This window comes from Carettochelys insculpta, chromosome 1, assembly GCF_033958435.1.
Source record: "Carettochelys insculpta isolate YL-2023 chromosome 1, ASM3395843v1, whole genome shotgun sequence".
Taxonomy (NCBI): domain Eukaryota; kingdom Metazoa; phylum Chordata; order Testudines; family Carettochelyidae; genus Carettochelys; species Carettochelys insculpta.
The window spans coordinates 127,987,730-128,013,539 of record NC_134137.1 but is presented as its reverse complement, the minus strand read 5'-3'; the positions used below and the strand labels follow the sequence as shown (position 1 = coordinate 128,013,539).

Sequence of the window (25,810 nt, the reverse complement as noted above, 5' to 3'; positions counted from 1 at the left end):
TCAGTAAGGCACTTGATAGGGACTCGCATGATATTCTTATCAATAAATTAGGCAAATACAACTTAGATGGGGCTACTATAAGGTGGGTGCACAACTGGCTAGATAACCGTACTCAGAGAGTAGTTATTAATGGTTCTCAATCCTACTGAAAAGGTATAACAAGTGGGGTTCTGCAGGGGTTTTTTTTGGGACCGGTTCTGTTCAATATCTTCATCAATGATTTAGATATTGGCATAGAAAGTAAACTTTATTAAGTTTGCAGATGATACCAAGCTAGGAGGGGTGCAACTGCTTTGGAGGATAGGGTCATAGTTCAAAATGATCTGGATAAATTGGAGAAATGGTCTGAGGTAAACAGGATGAAGGTTAATAAAGACAAATGCAAAGTGCTCCACTTAGAAAGGAACAACCAGTTTCACACATACAGAATGGGAAGCGACTGTCTAGGAAGGAGTATGGCAGAAAGGGATCTAGGGGTTATAGTGGACCACAAGCTAAATATGAGTCAACAGTGTGATGCTGTTGCAAAAAAAAGCAAACATGATTCTGGGATATAGTAACAGGTGTGTTGTGAGCAAGATACGAGAAGTCATTCTTCCGCTCTACTCTGCACTGGTTAGGCCTCAGTTGGAGTATTGTGTCTAGTTCTGGGCACCACATTTCAGGGAAGATGTGGATAAATTGGAGAAAGTCCAGAAAAGAGCAACAAGAGTGATCAAAGGTCTAGAGAACATGATCTATGAAGAAAGGCTGAAAGAATTGGTCTTGTTCAGTTTGGAAAACAGAAGATTCGGGGGGACATGATAGCAGTTTTCAGGTATCTAAAAGGATGTCATAAGGAGGAGGGAGAAAACTTGTTTTTGGCCTCTGAGGATAGAACAAGGAGCAACGGGCTTAAACTGCAGCAACGGAGGTTTAGGTTGGACATTAGGAAAAATTTCCTAACTGTCAGGATGGTCAAACCGTGGAATAAATTGCCAAGGGAGGTTGTGGAATCTCCATCTCTGGAGATATTTAAGAACAGGTTAGATAAATGTCCACCAGGGATGGTCTAGACAGCACTTGGTCCTGCCCTGAGGGCAGGGGGCTAGACTCAGTGACCTCTCGATGGCCCTTCCAGTCCTTGTATTCTATGATTCTATGATCAGATTTGATGGGCCACTCTGGGGATGTAGTGAGGAAGGCACAAGTAGCCTCTTCCATTTGCAGACTCTGTGCAAGGGTACATCACAATCATAACCTTTCACAGAGCAAGCTGTGGGGGGCATATCCTATATGCACAGTAACTCCAAGGATCCACCTAAGTTTGTGCAGGTCTGCACCATGAGCAAGGTGAACCATTGCCTGAATTGCACAATTTGATCGCCTGTTTGCTCAGGGTAGCTCAGGGGAGGAAGCAGTAAGAGGCTTTCTATACTGCCTGCCTCTGCAGAGAGCAGATACACAGCTACCTTCCTGGATGAGGGAAAGGTTGGCTCTGCGAAGGGGAACAGATGGTTGAATACAGGAGGGAGCTTTCAAGCTTTCCCTATGGAGCTCCATGAATCAAACCTGCCTCTTGTGAGAAACTGCAGTATGGCCAACATGTGTAGCTAGTACATGCCTTCAGGTTCCTGTGTGAGGGCAAGTTCCCTGTGCCCTCTCCATTCCAGCTCCAGTATACTTTCATCTCCTTCTATACCACACATTATGTGCCTTTTACTGGCAGCCCTACCTCATTGGAATGCTTTTCCCAAACCTGTTCACCAAGCTACATGGCTGGACTAATTTAAATTCTTCCTAAATACTCCTTTCTGTCACCTTGACTACCAGCAATGCAGGTGATGGGAAAGCAATGGAGGTGATGGGAAAGGTAAAAATAACAAAAGACGTGTTTTCCAGTGAAATCTGATATATCCATGTCTTACTGTACAATGCCGTGATCTTGTTGTTACCCAAGATTTTCCTCTCTCCCATAACTAGGGCCCTACAAAGTGTGTTTTACTATTGGGGATTTTCGGATTTATTATTTTCTGATTTCATTTTTTTCCATCTTCTTTTTTTTAAACCTCTGGCCCCAGGACCATGGGTGAGCATGAGCTTTTCTGATGCTGAGGCCATGCTGGGAAGAGAAATGGGGGGATTCCATGTTATTTTTTGATGCTACAGTTCTGTCCATTTTCTTGTTAATACTGATTTCCTAGGGCTTTATGTAACCATTTCAGCAAGGCTTTTATTGGTCCCTATTTTAAACTGTGACTCTAATCCTGCAAAGATTCATATGTTTGCTTAACTTTACGCATGGTGAAGAGTCTTATGGCAAGACAAATGGGAATACTCCATGCATGAAGTTAAGCACTTGTGCAACTTGGTGCAGGATGACGGTCCTTAAAGCTGTACTGCCTGGCAGAATTCCAGGAGGAGGGAGCAAAACAGTCACAGACTGGCCTTCACGGAGCGACAGTCTCAACTTAAGCTACCTTCTTGGGTGTAGGGAGCTGCAAACTACACTCCTTTGCAGCCAGGGAGGTGAACCAAACCTGAGAGATCCAGTGCATCTTTGATATCCCATCTACTCCATTGGTCATGTCTTGGAAAGACTTGCACTTTCTGGTGTACAACGAAGTACATGAAAATCTTGAATAAACAGTGCATAATATTTGTTAGGCATGTGCCTTTTGTTGGTATAAAGCTTTTGTTTGTCTGGTAACAGAGGGATCAAAATGTTCGTTAATGAGACTCAGAAGCAAAAAATTTGGATAGATGAGCTCCAAAAATATAATTATTATAATTAAGATTGCAGAGCACTAATGAAGTTCTGTGTTTCCCCTTTTCCTCAGAGATTTATTTTGCAAATCTAATTTGAATTTTATATTACATTAAGGAAATACTGTTATTGTAAAATGAAGACAGCGAGTGAAGGCTCCGTGCTGTTACAGCAGTGCTGAGGGCAGTGAGGCCCAGTGCAGGGTTGTAATGGAGAGCAGTGCTCCTAAAACAGGCCCGGGGAGTTGCTTGGGAGGAGAGGCAGCTTAAGCAGATGTGGTTCCTGTGTCTTCTGACTGTACTGTTAAACGGTCACTAGGAATCTGTTTTCAACCAGAATGCCCAGTCCGAAAAGGGACCTTAGTAGCTCACTGGCTGGGCCATTAAAAGCCGGCGGGGTTGCTGGAACAGCAGCTCTAAGGTAGTCTCACTGCCTGTCCTGGCTCTGAGCAGTTCCTAGAAGTGACAACACATCCCCTCTCCAGCTTCTAGGCGCAGAGGTGGGTATGGGGCTTTGCACACTGCTCCTGCCCAGAGCACTTGCTCTGCAGCTCCCACTGCCAGGAACTGCATCCAGTGGCAGGTGTGGGGGCGGCTTCTGCAGGTGAGGGCAGTTCACGGAACCCCTGGACACCCTGGTTCCTCGGAGTTAGAGAGGGCACACGCCACTGCTTCCAGGAGCCACCTGAGGTAAACGCTACCTAGAGGCTGCACCCCAAATGGCAGTCCCCTGCTCCAGCCCCGAGCCCTCTCTGGTACCCACATTCCCTCCTGGAGCCTAAACCTACATCCGCTCCCACCTCCCGACCACCTGCCCCAGTTCTGAGCCCCCTCCTATAGTCCAAAACTATGTCCCAGATGGGTGAAAAGGAGTGACGTGTGAGTGTGGGGGAGAGAGCAATGGAGGGAGGGGAGATGGACTGAGCAGAGGGGCAGGGCAAAGGTGTTTCTGCAGACCCAGTGTTCCCTCTGTAACCCCACAGGCACGGAGATCACTGACCAGGGAGAGTGAAGTCTCTGCTTTATAGCCTTGGCTGCAAGCCAGTGGGCCTTTAGCTCATGTGATAGAGCACAGGCTTTAGCCCCTAAGGTGACAGGTTCACTCCCTCCTGCTGATGACCTGGGTCCTTTGGCATCACACCTCTAATATCCCTCATGGGGGTATAGAGAGGGACCAGGCAAGCCTTCAAAATTGACATGACAAATTGATGTCTTAGCAGGCTCAGTTACTGAAACAGAGCTGTGTCCTCCTAATCACCTGGGGTTTGCTTTGCTCTGTTGTGCCCCATACTGCACTCCAGCAGACAGCTGCATAAGAGAACTGTCAACTGTCTGTTAGGCCATGCAATCTGTTTTGTCTCCCTGGTTGGCAAAAGTCAGCTCACTGTGGAAATAAAAAAACTACAAACAGGAGAGCACAGAGGCTGCAGCAGCACCTTATGCCTGTGTGGCGTGTTCCCTGCTCCAATGCCCCCCTCTTTCATGTGCACTCATGCAAGGAAAGCCACAGTCTGCCTCGGAATGTGGTTTTGACGTAAAGAAAGAACTCTGGGAGATGACGGAATGAGCCAGAGGCAACTGGTGAGGGGAGAAACCCCAGGGGACTATCAGCTGTGTGACCCTTCCCCAGCTCAGGGAATGGATGGAACAACCCCCCTTTGCCCCAGGCTCCACCCCTCCCCACCCTTGCTCTGCCCCACTCTGCCTCCTCCCCACAATCAGGGCGGCCACTGGCAGTAGTGGGGGAAGCAGCACAATACAGCCCCAGCTTGCTCTGCTCCCCAGGCCACGTCGCTCCTCTTCCTGCTGGTGAGTGCGGGGACTGGGGAAGGACCCCTGCTGCAGGAGCCAGGCCCCTCCCCACCCCCCAACAGCTGCTGGATGGCTCCTTGCCCCTTCCACCCATGAACTTTGGGACACATGACTCCTCTTGCCTTCCTAGATGGTGTCCGTGGATTGAACCCTCATTCTTTGTTTCATTGGTGCTGCTTGCTGAGTAGGGTGTTGCCGAGGGTGAGTAGAAACAGATTTGTCCTCCACTTGATTAAAAGAATCTCCTAATGAATTGTGATACGTTTCTCAGATATACAATAACAAAGTTTTTAAGGAACAATTATTATTAATTCTTATTTTCAGCAAATAACCTTATCTTCAGGCTAATACTTTGAAGAAGGCATACTGGTATGGAGCCAAACTCCTCCTCCTTGTAATCTCCCTAGAGTCAGTTGAGTTATACTTGATGTGAATTACTGCATCTGTCCTACTGCACAATAGCTAGCAGGCTAGGTTGGGCTGTGGGGGGAAGGTTGGATGAATGAATGTAGCTCCTCTTTCATCCATACAAGCTCTACAGGGAAGGGCACCTCTTGGTGTTTCCTGTGGTATGGGTGCAGCAATTTCACAATTTAGCCTCTTAAAGACAATGCAAGTTTTACCACAGACTTCAAATGGAGCAGAACCGAGTCCTTTGTTTGAAAGCGTACAGTGAACTATGTTAGATATACGTTTTTACGTGACAGAGGCCAAAGACTCGGTTCTGCTCCATTTGAAGTCTGTGGTAAAACTTGCATTGTCTTTAAGAGGCTAAATTGTGAAATTGCTGCACCCATACCACAGGTAGCACCAAGAGGTTCCCTTCCTGTTGAGCTTGTATGGATGAAAGAGGAGCTACATTCACTCATCCAACTTTCCCCTCGCAGTCCCACCTAGCCTGCTAGCTATCGTGCAGTAAGGCAGTGCTAGGCCTCAACTTCCTTTCCAGTTTGCCCGTTGGAGGAAATAGTGAGGAAGATGTGCTGGTTGTGTTTATAAATTAAATAATAAGGATTTTATTTCACAGATAGCCTGATCTACACACAAAGTGACACCAGTTTAATTTACTCTGTCTACACTTACAGAGTTTTTACGCTGCCAATTTCACTGGTAAAAGGGAACAGGTAAAAGAAGAGTTCTGGTTTGTGTTCTCCCTTGCGTCTGCAGGTATCAGAGAACAGTGCCCTGAGGATAGCTATCCAACAGAGCAGCTCTCTCCATTTTGAGCATAGGTCTTGTGGGAAGGGATGAGGGTGGCCACAGGGCTTCCTGGGTCCCTGCACAGCCTCCTTTCCCCAACCACTAATCGGCTCTAGTAGCTCTGCATAGCTGCAAGCAGGGGATCAACTGTTGTCACCTGGCCAGATAATAAGTGCACACTTTGCAGTAAAATAGGAAGGGGAGTTTCAAAGTTCCTGAGGCTTTAAATGGAGAGGGGCAGATGTTTGTTTACCTGGTGTCAGAGAAGCAGAGCTGCTGACCGATGTGGGTACCTAAGCACTGTAGGTTATCTAGCAGAGGCTAAAAGCTATGCAAACAGGAAGACTGTGTCTTCACTTGAACTTCACTGCAAAAGCATCACCAGTAAGCACTGTACTTCTGTATTGGATGTAGATTTCTCTTTGTGGTGAAACTTCTGAGTTTCACTGCAAAAAGCCACTGGCAAGTGTAGACACTCCCCTGGGCTTTGTGCAAAAAGAACTTTTTGCACCTTAAATGGCAAGTGTATATATGCCCTAAAGGTCAGATGTTTCATCAGTTTAGTGAAGCTGGTGGGTGGACTTTCTTACATCAATTTCAGTGTGATTTATGTGACTTTATATTGCCCCAGTTCTATACCAATAGAAGACAGTTCACACACAGTTACCCTGATGTAACCAGATCAGAGGTGTCATGGTTACAGGTGGTAGCTGCATTTCTCTCCTTTTCTGATCTCAGTGCATTCCCATAGGTGTCAGGTCTTGTACCTTTCCTGGGGTGGAATTCTGCAAATCTCCTGCATCAAGACCAGGCTCTGTATATCAACTTTGCTTACACTGCCGGGTTTGACTGGATTCTGCACCTGCAGTTTGAGAGTCTGTGACCAACGCTATACAGAGATCAGGCAACCTTCTTAAAACCAAAGTATTGTTTATTTTAACAATAGGAACAAAAGAGGAAAGGATTTTAAAATGACAGTCTTCACACATATCTTTCCTAACCAAAGGCTTACCATCTATTATAGTAGCATAGGCAGGTCTAAATTCTTTCTACGTGGTCATGGGTTTTGTGTGTCAGTCTGGTTCCTGACAGACTGCCCTGAACCACCCTATCTTGAGGAGAGGGAAATCCTTTTTAATCATCTACTGTTTGACTTCCGTTTTCCAACCTTGGCCATGCTTGTCAAAACCAGTTTTGCCAATTGGCTGGTGCCACAAGGTAGAATCAACAAAGCTAATGGGTTTGAGAATTGTCTTTTTACAACCCTTAAGTGTTTACCAAACAGAGGTTTAATCTTGAGACATTTTTTTCCTTCCTACTTTGTCTCCTTACTGTCCCTTGTTAAACTATACCAATATATTCATACGCTACAATAGACTTTTCTCACAACCCCTGCATAAGTCAAATTTCGCACGCAGTGTGGGGAAGCCAGGAAACTGACCAGGGCACAAGCCCTGGTCAGTTTACTGGCTCCTGTGAGAGGAGGGGAGCCTGGAACCAGCTTTGCACCTGGTTCCTGGCTCCTTGGCACTCTGGGAGCCAGGCACGGCTGTCCACCTGGCTTCCCCTCAGCTGGGAGAAGCCGCACCAAGCAGATAGCTGTGGCAGCACAGCTTCCACGAGTGGGGAGAAGCCAGGGAGAAGGCACGCCACCATGGCTGCCCATCCAGCTTCCTCCAGCTGGGGGAGCCAGGTGGGCAGACAGCCGCTGAGCAGCTTCGAGTTGCGCATTTTGGGGGTTTACTGTACGTGTTCCTGTATCTGGGTCAATATACGATATTCACAAATCATTACAGCTGCAATTCTGTCACATCCCACAATTACTTAAACTGATGCACCTTTTATATGTAGGCACACAGCTAATGGAGTCTCTTCTTTGCTTTGTTTATTCAGACACATTAACAGAAATTTAACACTTGGTTTCTATTTTAAAATATACTACCAAAATAACTGCACGATCAATCTCTCCCGAATTATTAAATGTGCAGTGAGTGTGCTAAGTTGTTATCCTGTCTTTTCACAGCCCAGGTTCATCACCACTGTAGTCAGCTCAGAACAAGAGGGGACACCGAAGACCATTGCAGTCACATTGTCAGTTCATCACAGGGAACAGTGTTACGGAACTGACTTACTTTTTCCACACCCACTGACAGGGGAATAAAGTGGGGAGTGCGGTTGCCCACAGGCATGGTGTTTTAAAGGGGCCAGAACTCAATTGCTGCACCCATACCACAGGTAGATCTGGGGCCCCTTTCGATTGCCGCAGCAGCGCTGCTGCATGTGCTGGAGGGGGGCAGAGCCATGGGCCGTGAAGCGCTGAGGGCCTTATGCCCTAGACCTGCCCCTTCTGTCCTTGGCCGTGCATGGTCCTTTTGGGGCACAAAGCTGGGAACCCTCCCACCTGGCGCCAGAGCCCACAGCGCTTCCCAGCACTGCTGACTTTTCTATGTGCATGTGGAACACTGGTGTAGTTTAGCATTGGTGGAAGGGGGCAGACGCACGTCAGAGCATTCTGACTTTTACAGATGTCAGCCTTCACTGACAAATGTTACTTTATTTTACTGGATCTTCTGTTTCTGTTAGGCCGTTTCTACATATGCCGCTTTCAAACGGCCCGAAATATGCTAATGAGGTGTGGATGCAAATTCCCCATGCCTCATTAGCATACGGTCACATGATTTGGAGTCCAGAAGATGCTCTTCCAGACTCCAGAACAACATGTAGAAGTGCGGCCCCCACGGGGTCTTCCAGAAGGAAGTCATCCTTCAAGAGGCCCCTTCTTCCCAAAAATTTTCAGGGGCAACGCTTCCACACGTTGTTTTGCAGTCTGGAAGAGCATCTTCTGGACTCCAAATCATGTGATTTTATGATAATGAGGTGGGGGGAATTTGCATCTGCGCCTTACTAGCATAGTTCGGGCCTTTTATTAGCATGCCACTTTCGGAGAAAGTGGCGTGTGTAGAAAGGGCCTTAGTGACAGCAGTGAGCTGGGCAAAATTTGGGTCACATGATATATTTGGTCCCGTCACCAAAGGTTGAAAAGTATTAATAATCAATTAAAGTAAAAATAAATAAACATTTATATACTGACCTTCCATCAGAGACCCTAAAGGACTGGACAAGTTTTACAAACTATGGATATGACTCTTCTTGTTTCTTCTTCTACTACTCCTTCTCCCCCTTCCATCCACTTCAGTGCCAACCTCAGGGCAGATTGTCAACAAGTACAGCAGAGATCCCAAACTGGTGGTATGCTGATCATGAGATTTTGCTAATGCAGTAACAAGTAGAAGCTCCTGAAGCACTAAAACTGTCTTACCACAGAGTCACAGACAGTCCCTATTGGGAATTTTAGTCTGTCTTTTCAACCAGGCAAGCTGGACTGTGATGGTCACTTTATACCCATAAATAAATAAATAAAAATCACAAAATAATATTCAGGTAGCTCGCAGTCCCAGAAGACCAATCACTTATGCCAGGTCATTTGGATTTGGATTTCAAACCAAAGGCAATGATTGGAGCCAATCGTGTGAACTAACTAAAGATTTTATTAACTAAGAAAATAAATGAGTTATTCACAAAGTTAAAATAGAAAGCACAAAGGAGTTATAGTCTTAGATTTGAAAGGTAATATAAGCCTCTAAAATAAGCAATTCCATGTGTCATTTAGGGCTGATGATCTCTTGCTTATGTTTAGGAATCTTTGTTCCCCGGAGTCCAAACAGCATAAAGGCCAAGCATCTCTTTGACAGAGATTTTTGTCCTACCTCTGACCCCAGATTCCAAGCTGATGCAGTATGTTCTTGTGCAGGCCTCCCCTTCCTGGAGGGAATTGGGAATGCAGTCAACAAGGTTTCTGTCCTTTGATACTGTGCAGTGCCTAATTTGCATTCAGTGGGCCATCTTGTGTGCAGGATGTGCAATTAATGCTGCTTTTCCTGTTTGGTGCGTTGCACAGTTAGAGGGTTACAATGCACACTCTCAACAATAACTTCAAATGATGAGATACAGATCTTATAAGTTGCATTAAAACATATAGCATCTTACCAAGGTTCCATAAAGTGTAATACATTCTAATGACATTGATACCTATGTTAACGATACTAACCCACAGGTGATCCTGACTGCTTTCCAACTATGCATTTGTCAGCATTCAGTGAGGCCCTGGTCCTTGGCCTGAGTTTTTTCTTGGTCTGCCAGCATCACAGGGGTTACTCCTGATTTACCCTGTGAGAGGAGAATTATGTTGTGTATATGTAGGGCACAATTAACTCCTCACTGAAATACAACCATTTCCAGTAGGGTGTGGGGGAGCTGTTTAATACTGCAAAGTATGGCATACAACAGCTTCTATAGATTTAAAAAAAAAACAAAGATTTTTTTTTCCAACTAACCATTCTCAGTAGGCAGAATGTAAAGGAATATAGGTAAGATGCATAATGTGCCTTTTCTTCTTTTCTTATGTAACCCCTTTTCTTTCTTCCCTGGGTTACTTGGAAGCAGGCACCCGTCAGTTGTGTGCTTGTGTGCCTGACAGGTTTAATATTAAAGTAGATCCTGAGTATTCCAGTGGTGGTGTTGGATAGTTTGGAATCCCCTTTCCACCCCAGATTTCTAAAGGTCTATAAAATGGTGGTATCTCCACCTGGCTGGCCCCTGTACACACTTAATGGTGTGCCTTTGGAAACCTCCAGGGAATTTATACCAGTTATAATCTGAGGTTAACTCCCAAATAGCATTTATAACTAGTATATATCTAATAGACCCAATTAGAACCAACACACATCTTTCATTAAAAACTTAATGAAACAGGGGTACAGATTAAACATGAATAAAATCAAAATAAAATCAATGAACAATAAACGCAGAAAGAAAGAAATGTAACATGTACACTGCCATCAGTTATCCTGCCCCACAGCGTTCCAGTTACTCGCTTGTGTTGACATGCGCCTGTTGTTCGCTGGATTGCAGACAGCTTGGTGAGGGCTCTGTGTGTCAGTCCAGGCATGGCAACAAGCTGGAGCTGGCTTCTGCAGCACTTTAACAGATACAGAAAAAGTTCCTTCCCTGCGGGATCTCTCATTAGCAGGCTGTAGCTCCTCCAAGAAGTTCCTGGATGGGAGAAAGCGCCACACCTGCCCTGAAACAGTCTGTTTGATCAGCCTTACCTGTCGAAAAGCAGGGAGACCACCATCTTCTTCCCCAGCCTAGCCAAAAGCCCCCCTTTCCTTCCCAAAGCCTTATAGGAGTTGTAGTCTCTAGACCCAGATTGCAGCATTCAGGATCTTCCCAGTAACAGTGAGGCTCCTTTGTACAGAGGAGCCTACAATTATAATCCCGTAATCCTTAACTGTGTTACTTTCAAACATTTTATCCCAAAGCCAGGCCAATGGCACAATACTATATGTCACACTCCATAAATTTAATGACTGTATTTGTTTTTGGACATTTTTGTGTTGTTTCAATCCTAAAAACATCTGAAGAGCCATCATAAACCGAAGCATGAAACTCAGTAAAATAATTTAGAAATATTATCACTCCAGTTAAATAACTAACCAGAAAGGTGCATTTAGGGAAATATGTAAGTCTTTTTATAAATTTTGATAACTGTCTTCCGTGTTTTTGTAATCTTGTTCTGTTTCTGGTTTTACTGTAAAAATAATCCTTTTTTATGTGAAGATCACTCATAAATATTCACAAATATTGAAAATTTAAATATTTTTAAACCACAGGATAAAATACTCTCTGCCAAGGATCATTAGCCTTCATCAAGTATAGGAAGTACAGTTTGCTTTTAACTGGGTTTAGTCACGTTTGAAATCCCAAAACATTCCCCTTCCTACTAAAAACAAAATTCAGAATGTTATTTAAAGGAGGATGATTAAGTTAAACATACTTTGGCAAGAATAGCTCTAAATCAGCACACTTACCATTCCTCTGGATTTTACTTTTTTACTTAAAGACGGTAATTCCCATAGCAATTGCTGCTTTACAAGACACCTGGTAACTCTGTATGGAGCTATTCTGCCATCAAAAAAAAAATCACAGGGCCTATTCAAGACAAAAGACATATTAGAATGAGAAAGTATATTCTTATATTTGATAGTTACTTTCCAGCAATTGTGCTATAGTTTTTGTTTTTTAACGTCAGTTTGTAATTTTTCATTAATTTTTCTTTTCCCTTTCGTATGCTATTTTTAGTAATAAACTTTCGCATGATTTTGTAACAGTCGAGAAGATTATAAGTTGTCTTAAGATGTAGCAATAGGTTGAATCCCTCATTTAAATTCAATTTGCCTTCAAATCTGGTAATGTATTCTAATTTATTAGAATTCAGACAACTCCAGCCTAATAGTCTATCTATAGCACCCAGCATGGCAGAAGTATCTAGGTGCCTCATCTAAAAAAAAAAAAAAGGAGAGAGAGAGAGAGAGAGAAAGGGAGAGAGAAGCTATGGCCACACTACCCCCTCCTTTTGGAGGGAGCAAGGTAATGAGCCATTTCAGCAGATGCTGATGAGACACTGCTATAGAATCATAGGGCTGGAAGGGACCTCAGGAGGTCATCTAGTCCAGCCCTCTGCCTAAAGCAGGATCAACCCCATCTAAGTCATCCTAGCCAGGACCTTGTCAAGCTGGGGCTTAAAAACTTTGAGGGATGGACAATCCATCACCTCTCTAGGCAAATGCGTTCCAGTGCTTCACCACCCTCCTGGTGAAGTAGTTTTTCCTAATATCTAACCTACACCTCTCTCTCTTCAACTTCAGACCATCACTCCTTCTTCTGCCATCTGATACTACTGAGAACAGTTTCTCACCCTCCTCTTTAGAGCTCCCCTTCAGGAAGCTGAAGGCTGCTGTTAAATCACCCCTAAGTCTTCTTTTCTGTAAACTAAACAAGCCGAAATCCCTCAGCCTGTCCTCATAGGGCTTGTGCTCCAGACCCTTAATCATTTTTGTTGCCCTCTGCTGAACCTGCTCCAGCACATCCACATCCTTTTTATACTGGGGGGCCCAAAACTAGATACAGTATTCCAGATGTGGCCTCACCAGTGCAGAATAGAGGGGAACAACTACTTCTCTAGATCTGCTCGAAATGCTCCTCCTAATGCACCCGAGTATGCCGTTAGCCTTCTTGGCTACAAGCACACACTGTTTACTCATATCCAGCCTTTCATCCACCATAACCCCTAGGTCCCTTTCCATCATACTGCTGCTGAGCCAGTTGGTCCCCAGCCTATAACTGCTTGGGCTTTTTCCGCCCCAGGTGCAGGACTCTACACTTCTCCTTATTGAACCACATCTGATTTCTTTTGGCCCAGTCCTCCAATTTATCCAGGTCCCTCTGGATTCTCTCTCTACCCTCCAATGAATCTACCTCTCCCCCTAGTATTGTGTCATCCACAAACTTGCTGAGGGTGCAGTCCAGTCCCTCATCCAGGTCATTAATAAAGATGTTGAATAACACCGGCCCCAGAACCAAGCCTTGCGGCCCTCCGCTTGAAACAGACCGCCATTCAGATATTGAGCCTTTGACCACTACCCCTTGGGCCCGACCATCAAGCCAGCTTTCTATCCATCTTATAGTCCAAGGATCCAATCCTTATTTCCTTAACTTATGGACAGGAATGTTGTGGGAGACTGTATCAAGAGCCTTGCTGAAGTCAAGGTATATCACATCCACTGACTTTCCCATGTCCACAGAGCTTGTTACCTCGTCATAGAAGCTAATCGGATTGGTCAGGCAGTACTTGCCCCTGGTGAATCCATGTTGGCTACTTTTGATGACTTTCCCCTCTTCCAAGTGCTCCAAAATGGATTCCTTGAGGATTCCCTCCATTATTTTCCCGGGGATTGAGGTAAGGCTGACAGGTCTATAGTTCCCTGGATTGTCCTTCTTTCCTTTTTTAAAGATGGGCACTATGTTTGCCTTCTTCCAGTCATCCAGTATCTCCCCTGATTTCCAAGAGTCTTCAAGGATAATGGCCAAAGGTTCAGCAATGACCTCTGCCAATTCCCTCAGTACCCAGGGGTGCATTAAATCCAGACCCATGGACTTGTGCACATCTAGTTTTTCGAGATAGCTCAGAACTTGTTCCTTCCCCACAGATGGCTGCCCTCCACCTTCCCATACTGCAAAAGCCTATAAAATCACATCTCTAAAAAATCATCAGTCCCTCCCTGCCAGGCTGCCGTTGGGCATAGGGGCACCCAGCAGGGCCCATAGATACTGTGGGTCCCAGGTAAGGCGGGAGGGGGACTCAGCTCCATGCCCTAGAAGGGGTGGGGCCATGGATGGAAGAGACGGGGCCTAGGGCATTCAGCACTCAGTGCTGTCTGGACCATGGCCCTGGCCTCCCTTGCCACACGTTCCCTCACAACTGCACGCAGCCATGCTTCCACAGCATCTCAAAGGGGCCCAGACCTCTAACTGCCACTGCTGGCAAAGTAGCAGTGGTGGCTGTGGTCAGCGCTCCAGGCCTCCTTGAAATGCCAGGTTGGGTTTGGGGACACCAGTTTAACAGCACTGAGTAGGGCATTTGATAGGTTATCACATGATCTTCTTATCAATAACCTAGGCAAATACAACTTGGATGGGGCTACCATAAGGTGGATGCCTAACTGGCTGGATAACCATTCTCAGAGAGTAGTTATTAATGGTTCACAGTCATACTGGAAAGACATAAGTGGGGTTCTGCAGGGGTCTGTTTTGGGACCAGTTCTATTCAATATCTTTATCAAAGATTGAGATATTGGCATAGACAGCATGCTTGTTAAGTTTATAGATGATACCAAGCTGGGAGGGGTTGCAACTACTTTGTAGGATAGGGTCAGAATTCAAAATGATCTGGACAAATGCCAATTATCAGCTTCAGCTGTTGCCAGTAAAAATTGATAAGCAGTATATTATTTTTTCACCTTGCCTCTTGCTTCGAGCAAACAAATCAAAGGCCCTGTTTGCCAGATACAAAGGTTTCAGGAAAGCAGGATCTGTTGGCCAGCAAACGCAGGTGGACCCAAAGTGACAACTGGATAATGTCTGATATTGGTAACATTGCAGCAGGTCCTGGACTTTCCAAATGCTGGACAGAGCAGAGATATTAGGGCTATTGCCAGTGATTATGGGCATATGCTTCCTTCTCTCTTCCCTCCTCTTCCCACCCCCCATATAATTCCATGTGTTCTGTAGATATCCGATAACATAATCTTCCTTTTTCTCTTCATTAATAAAAAATGTACAAGGTGGTTACAGTCACTGCAGTACTCAAAATCAGAGTTGGTGTTCAAGATAATGGAGAGGCCTAACCTAGTGATATGAAAAAAGGCCTAGTGATTTAAGGCAAGGAACTTTTGGGTTATAGTCCTTGTTGCCGTGTTCTTGGACAAGTCAGCTACTTTGCCTCACTTCCTATCAATGGGCAAATCACTAAAAACTATTGAACTATTTGTTTGGAAAGGTCAGTACATTTGTAAAATAAATAATGTGAGAATATATTTGTCAGTTCAGATGATCAACAATAAAAGTAGTAGATCAATTTTAACATGTAATAAAATTTGTTAAATAAATTATTTGTTAAATATTCAACTGCCTGTTTGAATGTCCCCATTATGAAATATGGATGATGATACTGACCTGTCTCATGGGGTGATGTGAAGCCTGCATAGCAAATGTATGAAAGCTTTATGAGTTCTACTTAGTATTATTTCTTTGTCTGTATTTGAGATTACAGAACACAGCAATTCCAGCGTGATGGTCACCAATAAAATCCAATACATGCTCCCTGTATTTCCTATTTATGTTCCTCTGCTACCCAGTTAAATGCTCATTAAGCTACTCACCTACAGTGGCTTTATCCTCAGACCAATGAATAGCAGCTTTTAACCTCCTGCTGCATTTATATTATTACAAAAAAAATGAACAGGATAATTTGCATGCATATCTCATATTTCTTAGCTAAAAAGTATCTCGTGCCAGTAGGGGACAGCTAGCAACTAACTATTGAAAGAGTTATCCAAAATTATTCCCATTGATTGGCTTCCATTATTGCTTTTAAACAAATATTTTCAAAACAATTAAAATTCCTGTGCAAAATCATACGTTGAAGTTGTATTCGACCTCCATAATGCACATTCTTGAACTTGGCCCTCCTTTTCTTAACTTTTTGTTGTATCATGCTTCCTAAATTTTATGGAATCATTTAATAAAAGGAATATTTGATATGAATACCTGATTGCAAATCACAGTGTAGGAAGTTTAAAGTTTGAAACGTTGGGCTGTTAAGCTGAAAATCCTTGCGTGCACGAAGATTTTGTGCTGTGATAGAAGTGCGGAGATATGCCTTCAATGGTCACAGTTAATGATAAGCACAAGGCGTTGTTCTCCTCGCTGCTTGGTATTACCATCTATGTCCCCCTTCTTCAAAAGGGCACTTGGCAAAAGATAGGCAGGCAATAGAGAATGAATGGATCAGGCTAAGTACACATTATCACTTATACCAGTGTATATTATGTTGCTCAGGGGTATAAAAAAAGCCACTCTCATGAGCAACATAATTTACACTGACCCAAGCACCACTGCAGATAGTGCTATATCAGTGAGAGAGCTTTTCCCGCCAACATAGCTGTTGTCACTTGCAGGCTTTGGGGTAATTAAACCAATTTAGAGTGTGTACACTAGCAGTGTTAACAGCAGGGCAGCTGCAGTGATGCAGTTGCACCAGTCTAAGCTCTGTGGTGTAGCTTGGGGCTGAGGAGACAACGCTTTGCTGAGTTTCCATGGCTTTTCTCCTGTCTAGCCTACATGATTTACCTGTTTCGCACACACTTCTTCTGAGCTATGACTGGCACTTGTATGTATGTATTATAGGCTCAAAATTGTTCAGTCTTGTGGAACTAATGGACATATGCTTTATGGCAGATCAAGAATTTAGCCGCTATTTGATCAGTGTGTTCCAGAAAGGTTAATATTGACAGGTGTTCAGTTTTGCACAGGGATTGCATTTTTTCTGTATGGCGAGTCACATTGGTGTACCACTTAAAATCCTGCTGAACTCTAAAAAGTAAGCTCATTTCAGAGAGTGAAAAGGAAATTCAGTCTCCAGGCCCGTTCAACCCCTGACTTCTCAGCTGAGACTTTCAGCAAGGGTCTCAGATGTTGTTAGTTGCAAGGCTGGTTTTTGAAAGTGGAAACCTGTATACCAAATAGACTCTGTCAAGAGGACTTAAGAACATACTTCAGAGTTTTGTGAAATTGACTCCGTTATGCATCATCATACTACCTTTACCTCTGGAGATCCTGCCAAGCCCCTGGGAGAACTTTAAGCTTCCCTAATTGGAGGAACTGCCCAGGAAGGCAGTAGCAGTAGCAGAAATAATGCCTGCTTTTCCCTCTGGGCAGCAGGAGGGCTTAAATGTGCAGAGGAGATCCATATTTACCTTCCTGCATCTGAGGGTTCATCTAGCCCAGTCGCTTTCATCTGCTGATCCGTGGCCCCCAGGAGTCTACAGACTATGTCTCAGAGGTTTGTGAAAGGTAGTCATTACCACAGAACAGTGGTTTTCATCCTGTGATCCCCAGGTGCCTCGAGCTTCGGAACCAGTGTCTGAGATTTCCAGTGGGATCCAAACCTCCATTCCAAATGTTTTAGGGGTCTATAAATGAAAAGAGGTTTCAAACCCCTGGTCTAGCATAGTAGCTTGCAGAGGAAGTCCAGAGTATGTAGATTAGACTATAAAGTTTTTACAAGATGGTCTACCTTTTTCTTATGTGTTTTTACTTTTCCTACTACAGTGGGGCCTTAATCCCTGGGTGGAGACATTGGATGCTATTGCAGTACAAATAATTAATAGTGAATCAGAACAGCTACTGTGGACGGTTCTTAAAATTAAGGACTGAATTTAAGACCCTGCTGACATATTTATTTAGCTGGGGTACCGTTAGATTATTATTACAGTTATTACAACTGAAGTGACTCTGAGACGAACCTGAAGGTAGACTTAATGAAATGACAAGTTATAATAACGGTGCATTCTTTCAACAGAAAAGGCTGTTTAGACAATCTCATGGATGAAAATGAGAAAGACAGGGCAAAGAGGTGAGCACTTTTTTTTCCTCTTATTACATTGTTCATTGTGTTGTGAACCTAAGATTTTACATAGTGGAAGGAGTTGTTTTTTCCAATTTAATTAATCAAGGAAAGAGAAAAAAAAAGCCAAATGTAACTTGAAAAACTTTTGAATCCCACAGCAGGATTATCATCTGTCTTTTAAGAATAAAAGCATGGCAATAGTTCTTCTGAAAAATATCAGCTAGTCAAATATAATATGTATTATTTTTCATATTAGTGCACACTGTCAACCAAAGAACCTGCAGAATGCTCATCTCTGCTACATCACAACTTTTTTAATCCACCATGTTTATAAAATATCCATGTTACCATAAAATCTTATGACAAACACTTTGTAAAAGAAACACTGATTGATCATTGAAAATATTGAGGTTTTCTTATTATGTTACTCTGTTTATACATGGATGCTTATCTAATAGTGATTTCTGGGGGAAAAAAACAAAACAAAAGCACTTAGTATTTTCAAATCACTTGAACAGCAAAAAAGAAAACGTTATGCACATTACTTCAGATTCCTTTTGTATGTGCTTGTTATGGATTGAGTTGAATCCCATTGAGGCAAGGCTAAATGATGCCCCATTTTTAGTAATAGATCAATAGACACTACCATCAAAAACACAGATCTACTTGGCAAAAGTGAACAGAAGTGAGGCCATGCAGGGTGAGGGGTTTACCTTACAGCAAATGCTGGGGTTAGAGCACTAATTGATGGAGATGCGCAACAGCGTTCTCAAGAAAAACAGAAGAAAACACTAGAGAGCAAGGGCAGGAAAAGCCAAGGACACTGTCAGAACAAGCGCTGGGGATGTGGTCTTAAAAAGGCATAAAAAAGAGTTTAGAAAAGGAGGGGAAAAAGGAAAAAAGAAAAAAAAAGCTAAGCCTAAGACAGACAACTTTTGAACTGAATACTGATTGGAAAAGGTGCCTACTATTGTGAGGAAAGACAGTGTCTCTTGTTGCTGGATTCCTGCTGTGTTTGGGGAAACAGGTCTTTTGTACATTCTTTATAAACAGACAGTATTGTTTCAAAGAAACATCTGGTTTCATCACCAATTACTGCTCCTAACTGGAACAATCCATGAGATACTGAAATTTTGGCTAATGGATTGGTTTTAAGGGGTAATGTGGTGTTAACTACAGTGGTAATCTCACAGTTAATACATGCACAGGAAATTGCTACTAACACTCTTTAAGGTTTGCTTTTTGAAGTAGAATATCATTTGTTGCAGTAAAAGTCCACAGTAATTGGCTGGTGCCAGGAGTGTTACAGAGTCTATTTGCTAGCAGGGTTTTTGTTTGTTTAGTTATTTTGTTTTGTTTTATTCTGTTTTGTTTTGTTTTTGGAAGCGTGAGTGATCAGTATTGCAACCAGCAGTTTACCTGGTGTAGAGGGAGACTTCAGTCACATGTATGTTTTTTCTTTTGTTCTTCCTAATGAAAGTATTTCCAGTCCAAGCACAACTACTTGGTCCAAGCTCAGCTCTTTTGATTCTTTTCCTGCTTGTTCCCTCCTGTGGTCTTTTTTCACTAATAAAGGCAGCCTCACTCATCTGTTCTCCTTTGCTTCTTTTCTAATTCATATACACTCAAGATACAGAAGCCCACTGTTTGATACCAGGAGCTCTGTGCTGACTGACCTAAATGCTGCTACCTCTTAGAACTCCAGGGATGTCTTCTGAGGCAAAGAACCTGTCAAAAGTTTCCCCAAAGCCGTTGTGCCAACACTCTTCACAAGGGGCTTAATGCATGAGAGTTACTAAACATATTACAGTAAATCCTCGATTTAACGGACTTTGGAAGTAACAGACGCTGTCCTCCCTCCCCGTGCCAATAAATGCTGGCAACTCACCAGAGCCATCACTGCCAGAGCCGCCAGGGCTGTAGGAGGGAATCTGAGTTCCCGTGGGAGTGCCCTGCCTTTGATGGGTGATGAGTGACTTGTGGCAGGTGAGCCCGAAGGCTCTGCTCTGTAAATAGCACAAAGAGCCCTCTGCTGAGCTCTCTCTCCTGAGCCCCCTGTATTCCTCCCAGGTCTTGGATGGAGTGCTCCCAAGTGCTCTGTTCAAGGTGCCGCTAGTCCCGCAGATTCAGATTTAACGGACTATCGGCATTAATGGACACCCCTTCCCCCCATTAGTCCTTTAAATCGAGGGTTTACTGTATTATTAGTGCACACTGCAAAGAGGCAGTGTGTAAGGGTGAACCAAACCATCTGTACATAATGGAGACCTCTGTGAATGGAGGAGGATGATGAAGGGATTGGATGCCTCATGCCACGTTTTGTCATGAAGAGATGTCTTTGGGGATGGTGTATCCCAGCTGAAAGTGTCACAGGGTGTGAAAAATTACAGCATGGCTGAAATGAGGGGTTATTTTCCACAGTGTGGAAAGGGGGGAATAGAGGAAACAGTTCCAGATTTAACTGTCCACTACCAGTGCACACACTTTAGTCCAGATTACTTTTATGATGCATGCAAGGCAACCATTCAAAAAGAGGGCTGGTGGTCAACATACGCCAGGCCTGTACACAGGAACTTCTGGGAGGGGTGCTTTTTTTTTTTTTTTTTTGTAAATATGGGCCATCACCATCCACAGTGGACCCTGCCCTTCCCACCCTCACCTTTGCCTCTCCGGATGGTCCTGCCCCCAACTCCCTCTCCAGCAACCCACAGTTCATCTCCCCTCGTCCCCTGAACAGCCCCCCCCACCCCCAGCGCCCTGCTCGGCCCAGAGATCTCCCCCATCCCTTGGTCAATCCAAACACCCCACCCCCACTCAGCGCAAGGACCCCCCACACACACCTGCTCAGACTGAACCCCCCCCTGCAAGGCCCCAACATCCCTTCCTGAACACAGCTCCCCCAGCCCAAACACCCCACCCCAGATCAGCCTGAAACTCCCCACCCCTCACTCATCTGAAACACCCAATACACACACACCAGCTCATTCTGAAGGTTCCCTGCCCCCTGCTTGGCCTGGGAACGGGAGGATTACCTGGGGTGGGGGCCAGGCAGTGGACAGCAGCAGCCACCGGGGATCGCCTCCCCACAACCTCCCTCCCTTCTCACCGGCACTAACCCTGTGGCACTGCACTTCAGTTTCCTGACCTGCTGAGCCCTGCTTCTTCATGGGTGGCTGAGAGGCCTCCAGCCACCCAGTGGAACTCAGTGGACCTGAAGGACATGGCTGAGCGGTGAGTGCGGCAGAGCGAGGGAAACCACGTGGAGATGATTCCCTACGGCTACCGCCTGCCCACCCCCTGCCCCAGTAATCCCTGGTCAGGCTAGTCAGGGAGGCGGCATGGGGCAGAGCAAGGAAGGGGCAGCACATTCCCCTCCCCCTGCATACAGGCCTGTGAACACAACAGTCAGACAATAACACATATCTTAAACAGTATTATTGGTCATTACTACCTGTTGACATTTTAATGACTTGTGGTAAGGAGCATTTTTGTTGATGCACAAAGTCAAGGCTTCATTAACATTTACTCAAAATCAAAATTCCACTCAGACGGTGTGTTTTTTCCCTTCAGCATATAGAATCCTGCACTTGCAAAAGAGAGAGATTAGACAATCTAATACGTTTTTTCATTTGTTTCGTTCCTTTAAAGATTCTATTCTTTCCACTGATTTTAGATCTCGGTAGATTTATCTCCACTACAGAAGTTTTCAGATTTCCTTTGTAAATAAAGTGTCAAGTGTTAAAAATAGGTACTCTCTGGTTTCTATCAAAAATGTTTCACTTTCTGGGAAAGCAGAACATACTATATATATATATATGGTTTGGAGGGTTGTTTCAGGTTTTGGAAGAATGGGGGCCTTCAAGCTGTCATGTGCTTTCAGTTGAATTACATGAAAATAAAGTGTTGATTTTCTTTATATCTTCTTGAATTGTTTAGAAATACATTGAAGACAGAGTCAAATCTTGTCCCAACAGTCTTCTATACCTGTAACAGTAGTAGGCTGAAATCAGATAGCACACACCCAAGCTTTTATGTTCACAGATGTAAAATAACCAACAATTGGCTTCTTTCTAGTGCCTCCCCTAGACAAAGCAAGCAAAAACAAAAAGTCCCCTCCCCATCACTGGTAACATACAAAAGCCTCCATTGTGATATCTGTGCTGAAAATGTCTATTAGGATGTTGGTCCTTGGATGAATGTAAAATTTGTGATTTAAATTTTATTCTCATTTATAACAGTTTGTGCATAGATTTCTTCATTAATTACAATCGATTTACTAGATGGATGCTGGTGTTACTTTGAGTAAATGTTGGCCTATGACTCATAGAATATTAGCAATGGAAGGGACCTTGGGAGGTTGTCAAGTCCAGTTCCCTGCCCTCATGGCAAGATCAAGCACCATCAAGATCATCCCCGATGGATGTTTAATCTAAGCAGCTTTTAAATATCTCCAGTGATGGAAATTCCACAACTTCCCTAAGCAATTTATTCCAGTGTTTAACCACCCTGATGGGTAGTAAGTTTTTCCTAGTGTACAACCTAAACCTCCCTTTTTTGTAATTTAAACCCATTGCTTCTTATTCTATCATCAGAAGTCAAGCAGAATAATTTTTCTCCTTCCTCTTTGTAACACCCTTTTAGGTACCTTGAAAGCTATCATTTTTCTCTCTGTCTTCTCTTTTCCAAACTAAACAAACCCAGTTCTTTCAGTTTTCCCTCATAGGTCATGTTTTCTAGACCTTTTATCATTTCTGTTGCTCTTCTCTGGACCCTCTCCAATTTGTCCACATCTTTCTTGAAATGCAGTGCCCAGGACTGGACACAATACTCCCATTGAGGCCTAATCAGCACAGAGTAGGGTGGAAGAATGACCTTGTTGTTTCTTGCTCACAACACTCATGTCTGTACATCTCAGAATGATACTTGGCTTAATCTAATTCTTGACCTTCCCCCCCGCCACACCCCTCCACTCTCTGGTTTACTCACCTTGATCATTTTTTTCTGATTTGTCCTCCTTGATTACTGTTTTTGGTTCTCTGTGCCTTAAATATTGAGTCTGTTCTGGTCTGGCTATGGTCTGAAGAAGTGGGTCTGTCCCACGAAAGCTCACCTAATAAATTATTTTGCTTGTCTTTAAAGTGCTACTTGACTGCTTTTTGTTTTTATCTCAGAATCATGTTTGCTTTTTTTTTGCAACAGTACACACATCGTTTACAGTCAAGCCCTTGGGTACAATCGCATCTGCTGTGACCCTACTGACAGAGACCAAAAACTACAAGATCTCTACCAAACATTCAGAAACCTGAATTACCCACCGGGAGAAGTGAAAAAAAAAGTCGACAGGGCCAGACAAATACCCAGAAACCAACTACTCCAAGATAGGCCCAAAAAAACCAATAACAGAACACCACTGGTCATTACCTACAGCCCCCAACTCAAACCACTGCAACACATTATTAAAAACCTACAACCTATTCTTAACCAGGATGCCACACTCCAGAAGGCCCTAGGTGACAGGCCTATTCTCTCCTATAGACAACTTCCCAACCTAATGAGGATTCTGACCAGCAACCTCATGTGACTGTACCACAATCATACCAATCCTGGAACTTTTCCTTGCAGCAAGCCCCATTGCCAACTTTGTCCACATATCTATTCTGGAGATACCATCACTGGACCAAACCATGTTATTCACAAAATCAGGGGCACATTCTCCTGTTCCTCAGCTAACATCATATATGTCGTCATGTGCCACCAATGCCCACACACCATGTATATAGGACAGACTGCAAACACTCTTCGACAAAGAATGAATGGACACAAAACAGACATCAAAAAACGCCAGTTACACAAACCTGTCAGCCAGCACTTTAATGGATTGGGCCATTCCGCTAATGATCTGAAAGTCTGTGTTTTACTGAAAAGGAACTTTAACAACTGTTTACAGAGGGAGTGCTCAGAATTGTTGTTTATATTCAAATTAAACACATTAACACATGGTTTGAACGGGGATGGCAATTAGCTGGCCCATTATAAGGACTCTTTTACATACTTTGTTTTATCTAACTCTTAACTTCCCCACCCCACACCCCTGTCCTGCCACCCTTGTGCTCTTCTGCTTTGCCAACCTTGATAACAATTTTTGGACCTCTGTGCTTTATATATGGAGTCTGTTCTGGTATGGCTAGGATCTGAAGAAGTAGGTCAGTCCCATGAAAGCTCATCACCTAATAAATTATTCTGTTAGTCTTTAAAGTGCTACATGACCGCTTTTTTGTTTTCATAGAATACAGACTAACATGGCTATCTGTCACTGTTGGCTCATGTTTAGCTTGTAGTTCACTATGACCCCTAGGTCCCTTTCTGAAGTGCTCCTTCCTAGACAGTCACTCCCCATTTTGTATACTTGAAACTGATTGTTCCTTCCTAAATGGAGTACTTTGCCTTTGTCCTTATTAAATTTCATTCTGTTTACCTCAGACCATTTCTCAGACAAATATGATCCTATCCCTCAAAGCACTTGCAACCCGTCACAGGTTGGTATCATATGCAGGCTTAATAAGTGTACTCTCTATGCCATTATCTAAATCATTGATGAAGATATTTAACAAAACAGGTCCCAAAATTAACCTCTGTAGAACCCCACTTGTTATGCCCTTCCAGCATGACTGTGAACCATTAATAACCACTCTCTGAGAGAGGTTATCCAGCAAGTTATGCGCCCATCTTAAAGAAGCCCCATCTATGTTGTATTTCCCTTGTTTATTGATAAGATGGTCCTTATCCACAAGACTTGTTATTTTATCAAAGGAAGCTATCAGATTGGTTTGACACGATTTGTTCTTTATAAATCCATGTTGGCTGTTACCTATCATCTTATTATCTTCTAGATGTTTGCAGATAACTTCCTTAATTATTTGTTCCATTATTTTTTCTGGAACAGAAGTTAAGCTGACTGTTTTGTAGTTTCCTGGGTTGTTTTTATTTCCCTTTTTATAGACGGTCTCTATATTTCCTCTTTTCTAATATTCTGGAATCTCTGCCAACTTCCACAACCTTTCAAAGATAATAGCTAATGACTGATATACCTCCTCTATCAGCTCCTTGAGTATTCTATCCTCTATTTGTAACCAGATGTGTAGCTCTTCATACACTTAAACCAAGTAAATCTGAGGATCTGGTCTTCTTGTTTGCCTGGGGCCTTTCAGTGGAGTAAGCAGAGCTTCTGGTGTATTTTGCAGTTTGTTTTGTGCCTGGTCACATAAACCTGGATGATAACCTCCTAGAAAACTGTCTTTTAACATACATTAAAATTAAAAGGGAAACCTGGTATGAATTAAAATGAAAATATAGCTATTGAAAAGATTAGGAGGAGCAGTAATAGTAGCATTAAGGTAGTGTCTAAAAGCCCCAGATGAAATTAGGGTCCCATTGTTCTAGTGCACCTACACAGAAGAAGAGACAGTCCTTGCACCATAGGTGCTGGATTTAGGAGTTTAGAAGCTGCTGCTGTAACCCCTGGCTTGAAGTGCTTTCCACTAAATACCAGGCTTATAGTTTGGTTCCAGCACCCCTGCCCTATCCTGAAGAATTTACAAGTTAAATAGACAAGACTCACAAGGGGTGTAGTATTATCTCCATTTTATAGACCAGTAAGTGAAGCACAGTGAAATTGTGACTTACACAATGTGACAAAATTGGGATTTGAACCTAGAATCACAGTCTGCCGACTAACCCACAAACCAACTTTCCTTTCTACAATTAAACGTGTATAGGATGCTTGTAAGCCGCCATGTTTTAAAATTATTTAATTCAACCAAGCAATATTTTAGGATACCCAAGTGTTTTGATCAGCCCAAAAGTTTGAGCATTATAAATTGTTTCCTGGGCTAACAAAAAGTATTGCCACATTATTTATCTTGTCTACTTGTAATCTTCGTTTTCTGAAAGTACTTCATCATTCAT

General features: G+C 43.5%; 1 protein-coding gene across 1 annotated transcript in view; it reads left to right on the top strand.

The window, feature by feature from the left end:
- The window catches only part of NPAS2 (neuronal PAS domain protein 2), a 188,285-nt gene that overhangs the window by 76,586 nt on the left and 85,889 nt on the right, over positions 1–25,810 (top strand). The window contains exon 2 of the mRNA XM_074983272.1: positions 17,798–17,851. Within this exon, the coding sequence (XP_074839373.1) occupies positions 17,798–17,851 (54 nt within the window). The remainder of the gene's footprint in view (positions 1–17,797; positions 17,852–25,810) is intronic.